Raw genomic sequence first — 6,498 nt, 5'->3', positions numbered from 1 at the left:
TGATGTCTTTGCTTTTTAAGATGCTGTCTAGGTTTGTCATTGCTTTTCTCCCAAGAAGCAGGCGTCTTCTAATTTCGTGACTGCTGTCACCATCTGCAGTGATCATGGAACCCAAGAAAGTGAAATCTCTCACTGCCTCCATTTCTTCCCCTTCTATTTGCCAGGAGGTGATGGGACCAGTGGCCATGATCTTAGTTTTTTTGATGTTGAGCTTCAGACCATATTTTGCGCTCTCTTCTTTCACCCTCATTAAAAGGTTCTTCAATTCTTCCTCACTTTCTGCCATCAAGGTAGTATCATCAGCATATCTGAGGTTGTTGATATTTTTTCCGGCAATCTTAATTCCAGTTGGGGATTCATCCAGTCCAGCCTTTCGCATGATGTATTCTGCATATAAGTTAAATAAGCAGGGAGACAATATACAGCCTTGTCGTACTCCTTTCCCAATTTTGAACCAATCAGTTGTTCCATATCCAGTTCTAACTGTAGCTTCTTGTCCCACATAGAGATTTCTCAGGAGGCAAATGAGGTGATCCGGCACTCCCATTTCTTTAAGAACTTGCCATAGTTTGCTGTGGTCGACACAGTCAAATGCTTTTGCATAATCAATGAAGCAGAAGTAGATGTTTTTCTGGAACTCTCTGGCTTTCTCCATAATCCAGCGCATGTTTGCAATTTGGTCTCTGGTTCCTCTGCCCCTTCGAAATCCAGCTTGCACTTCTGGGAGTTCTCGGTCCACATACTGCTTAAGCCTGCCTTGTAGAATTTTAAGCATAACCTTGCTAGCGTGTGAAATGAGTGCAATTGTGCGGTAGTTGGAGCATTCTTTGGCACTGCCCTTCTTTGGGATTGGGATGTAGACTGATCTTCTCCAATCCTCTGGCCACTGCTGAGTTTTCCAAACTTGCTGGCATATTGAGTGCAGCACCTTAACAGCATCCTCTTTTAAAATTTTAAATAGTTCAGCTGGAATATCATCACTTCCACTGGCCTTGTTGTTAGCAAGGCTTTCTAAGGCCCATTTGACTTCACTCTCCAGGATGTCTGGCTCAAGGTCAGCAACCACATTTCCTGGGGTGTATGAGACCTCCATATCTTCCTGGTATAATTCCTCTGTGTATTCTTGCCACCTCTTCTTGATGTCTTCTGCTTCTGTTAGGTCCTTTCCACTTTTGTCCTTAATTGTGGTAATCTTTGTACGAAATGTTCCTTTCATATCTCCAATTTTCTTGAATAAATCTCTGGTTTTTCCCATTCTGTTATTTTCCTCTATTTCTTTGCATTGCTCGTTTAGAAAGGCCCTCTTGTCTCTCCTTGCTATTCTTTGGAAATCTGCATTCAATTTCCTGTATCTTTCACGATCTCCTTCGCATTTTGCTTGTCTTCTCTCCCCCGCTATTTGTAAGGCCTCATTGGTCAGCCACTTTGCTTTCTTGCATTTCTTTTTCATTGGGATAGTTTTCGTTGCTGTCTCCTGTATAATGTTACGAGCCTCCCTCCACAGTTCTTCAGGTACTCTATCCACCAAATCTAAATCCTTGAACCTGTTCTTCACTTCAACTGTGTATTCATAAGGAATTTGATTTAGATTGAATCTTACTGGCCCAGTGGTTTTTCCTACTTTCTTCAGTTTAAGCTGGAATTTTGCTATAAGAAGCTGATGATCTGAGCCACAGTCAGCTCCAGGTCTTGTTTTTGCTGAGTGTATAGAGCTTCTCCATCTTTGGCTGCAGAGAATATAATCAATCTGATTTCGATGTTGCCCATCTGGTGATGTCCATGTGTAGAGTCGTCTCTTGTGTTGTTGGAAAAGAGTGTTTGTGATGACCAGCTTGTTCTCTTGACAGAACTCTATTAGCCTTTGCCCTGCTTCATTTTGATCTCCAAGGCCAAACTTGCCAGTTGTTCCTTTTATCTCTTTACTTCCTACTTTAGCATTCCAATCCCCTATAATGAGAAGAACATCCTTCTTTGGTGTCATTTCTATAAGGTGTTGTAAGTCTTCATAGAATTGATCAATTTCGGTTTCTTCAGCACTGGTAGTTGGTGCATAAACTTGGATTACTGTGATGTTAAAAGGACTGCCTTGGATTCGTATCGAGATCATTCTATCATTTTTGAAGTTGCATCCCAGTACAGCTTTCGCCACTCTTTTGTTGACTATGAGGGCCACTCCATTTCTTTTACGGGATTCCTGCCCACAGTAGTAGATATGATAGTCATCCGAACTGAATTCGCCCATTCCTGTCCATTTTAGTTCACTGATGCCTAGGATGTCAATGTTTATTCTTGCCATCTCATTTTTTACCACATCCAGCTTACCAAGGTTCATGGTTCTTACATTCCAGGTTCCTATGCAATTTCTTTACAGCATTGGACTTTCCTTTCGCTTCCAGGCATATCCGCAACTGAGCGTCCTTTCGGCTTTGGCCCAGCCGCTTCATCAGCTCTGGATCTACTTGTACTTGTCCTCCGCTCTTCCCCAGTAGCAAGTTGGACGCCTTCCGACCTGAGGGGCTCATCTTCCAGCGTCATATCTTTTATATGCCTGTTGTCTTTGTCCATGGAGTTTTCTTGGCAGGGATACTGGAGCGGCTTGCCAGTTCCTTCTCCAGGTGGATCACGTTTGGTCCAAACTCTCCGCTATGACCTGTCCATCTTGACCTGTCCATAGCTTGCCTGAGTAATTCAAGCCCCTTCGCCACGACAAGGCAGTGATCCATGAAGGGGTGTGCGGGTTTACTTGGGAGTAAATACCAACTTCGGAGTAAAGGTCCTCGCCGGACTTTGCAATCTGGCCAATCAGGGACAGCGTTTCCCCGATTCAACCCCGGGCAAACGGAACTCTTTTCCTTGGCACTGCGCCTTGGAATTCAGACGGTTTGGAGGACCACGATCCGAGCTGTTGCAATTCCCCACCAAAATATGGGCATCGCCCCTCCTTGCGGGGAAGGCGCGATATATTGAAGCAACCCGGGTTTTGGAGCCTGTTGCACTGGCTTTTTTCAAAATAACGAGGAGCAGGTGGCACAACTGGAGCGACATCGTGCAGCAGCAGCCGCCAGTAAACAGAGCAAAGAGGGGCTGAGCGGCACTTATTTATTTGCAACATCTTCTCTCTCCTCCTCCCACGGCCGGCCGTTCCTCTTTGAAATTAAAGGGAAAGCACAGCGCGCATTAGCGCCGCTCGGCTGCTGCTTCTCGTCCTGGGCGCGCAGCGGAGCGCAGGCGCCGCCCCTGGAGCTGTTGTTCTCCCTCCTCCCAGTGTAAGGCCGGCCGCGAGAGGAGGAGGAGGAGGAGGCGGAGGCGGCAGCGGCGGCGTGCGTGGCTCTCGCGTCTCCATCGGGGTCGAGGTGCCTCGCCAGGACGCTGCAAGCGAGCGCAGCAGCTATCCGGGGAGCCGACGGCGACGCAGAGAAAGCATGCCTTGCGCCCAGGCGCCCGCGCCCCGGCCGCCTTGCTGTGCCCTTTAGCCGGCGCTACTGCTGCTGCTGCTGCCGCCACCGTCCCGAGATCGCGAGCTCAGCCGAGGCAGGAGGAGCTGTCGGGCTCCCGTGCGGGAGGAAGCGGCACCGTGCGCCTGGCCGGCTGCAAGCAGCTCTCCAGGAGAAGAGAACCTCGCTCCCTTTCCGTGCTGTTGGTGCGGGGAGCGCATTAGGTGTCGGAAAGAGGGAGGAAGAAGAGGAGGAGGAGGAAAAGGAGGACGGCGGGGCTTGCCTCCCCTCCATTGACACAAGCGCACGAAGAGAGAGAAGTGCAATAGAGACAAGGTGGAGGAGACGCGCTCTCGCTCGCTCTCTTTTAACCCCTCCGCTCCGAGCCCGAGGCGGACGACTTTGCAAGGTTGCAGCCGCCTCCGCCTCCCAAACCGCCTTGTGCTTTTTTTTCTTCTTTTTTCTTTTAATTGGCTCGGTCCATTTGAAACCGGCTGAGAAATCCCCCTAAACATGGCGAGTGATTCTCCAGCTCGGAGCCTGGACGAGATAGATCTATCAGCGTTAAGGGTAAGGAGGAACCGGGAAGGGAGGGAGGCAGGGAAATGTGGGGGACAGAAGGCCAGCCGATCAACCTTTCCCCCTTTCGCTCCCTCCCTCTATGCGCCCCCTTTTCACTGCTTCCACCTTGCCTCCTCGCCTCCCTTTCTTCTCTTTTACTATTTGAGCACGCGATAACTTTGCTGGTGGAGGTTGTTATTAACGATAAGCAACGGATATGGGTTGCTTGCTGATAGTCATTTTTTCTCCCTTTCCGGAATGCGTACTGATGTAGGCGCGTCTCCCTGCACAGAGGAGATGGGGACGCTTATGCACGAGGCGCTGGGGTTTCTGGAGAAAGAGGAATGAGCCGCGCACAGCTGTTTCCAGCAAGCCTCTTGTTATCTGTTTTAATGGTGCGTTTCCTCCCTCTCTCGGGTGGAGGCAATGGAAGGGTGATTTAAATGGCAAGGTGTCGTTCTCCAGCGCTTGTCACCTTTTGCAAATTTGAAGCCTGCCAATTTAACACTGGCAAATCGATTTTGTTCCTCCCTTTCACTTCTCCCCCACTGTAGAACCTACACAGCCTCCTGTATTTGGGGCGGAGGCTCACACGTGAAGGCTCTTTCCAGGCATAAAATCGTTGAGAGACCTTAGCTCGCAGCGCCGCAACATTCTCTGTTTCTCTTGAAATGATGCCTTGGCTGTTCCAAGCTCCAGCGCCACTTTCCTGACCCTTAATGTTAAGCTTGTTTGCATACAACAAAAGAGCACATCTCTCTCTCTCTCTCCCTCCCTCCCTCTGCATAACAGAAAGAAGAACTAATATGAGGGGATAGAACATGCCGTTTTGTGCATGTCTATTAAGGAACGTTAGCGGGGTGGGGGGTTGCTTTCCTATTAAGCCGCACGCAACCATATTGCTATGTGCTTGCAGCGATGGTAGAACAAACTGGATTAGCGGCTGCTCCTCTGGTGTGAATGTTAAAAGACGGTTCCTAGTGTCCATTTTGATGATGATGTGAAATGGAATCACATGAACCTTTTAGTGATCTCTTCCAGTCCTCTTGAGGGAGGCAAGTGCACCTCCTGGCTGTTGTAGCCACATGACAGGCTACATGCATCACGTTATTATGGGGGTGGGGAGAATTGATTAAATGCATTTTCTGTCACAGAGGAATCGGCTTGCATGCATTCACTCTCTCCCTCTCCCTCTCCCTCCTTGCCTCTCTCTGAATATATCATAGATGCACGTGCACACGAGCTTTCACCCATTGGAGAGAGAGGTCACTGCACGAGCAATGGCTTCTTGGCTCATTATGTAAATAGAGTGGGGGGGGGGAGCCATAGGTGTGTGATCCTCTGTTGCACTTACATGCTAGGTATAGCATTCATCCCCTATCACCCCCCCCCAAAAGAACTTCAGAAGGACATAGGAAGTCAGACCATTTGATCACCCTCAGTTTTGCCTGCTTGTCTACTGTGTACTGTACCCTATGCTGACTGACAGCAGGGTTTCAGGCAGGGGTCTTTGCCAGCGGCGCTTGGAGACCCCAGAAACTGAACCTGGGACCTTGTGCATGCAGATAATGTGCTGGTTCTACAACCAGGCAGGTGTGCTATTTGTCTTTACTCTCCCTTTAAAGAAATACATATTTTATCTGGATTCTTCTTAGCCTGCAACATTTTTGCGCGTGTGTGTGATAGAGGAGTCGAGAGGAGGACTTCCTGTTCTCTGGATTTCTGATCTTGATTCATTGGATCAGTTCTTTGGCTCTCCAGTTTGGTGTTCGTTTTCGCTGGCAAGAGCCTGTTGGCGGGGGGGGGGGGATTGGTGTGAAGCAGGATTTGTCTGGTTTCATCCTTGGGTTACAGTATGTGGAGGAGTAGGAATGAAAATGCTACCTCCAGCATGTGTCAAGGATGCTTTGCCTTCACGGCATCTTCTCCAAATCTGGAATTAGGCCCTGTGATGCCAAGAAGGCTTCAGATTTGTGTTTCTCGCTCTCTATCAATTATGCGAATAGTCCAAGCTTTTTAACAGTCCTTTCATTACTCCATGTCTTGATTTAGCTCTTTGAGTGTTTGATGCTTGCTAATGGGTCTAGTCCAGGGGCAGCCAGTTTAGTAGATGTTGTGGAACCACAACTTTCACCATCCCAAGATAGCATGGCCAGTGGACAGTCAACAGCATCTGGAGGGCACCATATTTGTTACCCCAGTCTGGTCACTGGAATTTATAATAGAAAGGACTGGTGGGATTCTTCAATGCAATCTGGCTCTGGTAATGTGCGATGGACGTTTATGTAGTTTTTGTTGTGTGCTGAAGACACGCTTCTTGAACTTGGCCCTTGACACCTGGTAAAAAGTTGTGTTTGTGTGTGTGAACTGATTTTAATCCTGGGATGATGATTACATTATTTGCTGTAGATTCAGAGTAAATTGTGGTTACGGAGTGAGATGAGTGTTGTGAGAGAAAAAGAGCACACATCGTTCATTTTCCTCCCTTGCTCCTTGGTGTTGA

General features: G+C 48.4%; 1 protein-coding gene across 8 annotated transcripts in view; it reads left to right on the top strand.

The window, feature by feature from the left end:
• Positions 1 to 3,884: 3,884 nt before the first annotated feature.
• TNIK (TRAF2 and NCK interacting kinase) overlaps positions 3,885 to 6,498 on the top strand; it is a 272,940-nt gene continuing 270,326 nt past the window's right edge. For all 8 annotated transcript variants that reach the window (XR_004426687.1, XM_033150660.1, XM_033150657.1 and 5 more), the window contains exon 1: positions 3,885 to 4,004. Coding sequence is in view for 7 of the 8 variants with exons in the window: in XM_033150660.1 (XP_033006551.1) it covers positions 3,948 to 4,004 (57 nt within the window). In the remaining variant the exon portion in view is untranslated. The remainder of the gene's footprint in view (positions 4,005 to 6,498) is intronic.

Source organism: Lacerta agilis, chromosome 5 (assembly GCF_009819535.1).
Source record: "Lacerta agilis isolate rLacAgi1 chromosome 5, rLacAgi1.pri, whole genome shotgun sequence".
In the NCBI taxonomy this organism is placed as follows: Eukaryota; Metazoa; Chordata; class Lepidosauria; order Squamata; family Lacertidae; genus Lacerta; species Lacerta agilis.
This window is presented reverse-complemented; position numbering and strand designations above follow the sequence as displayed.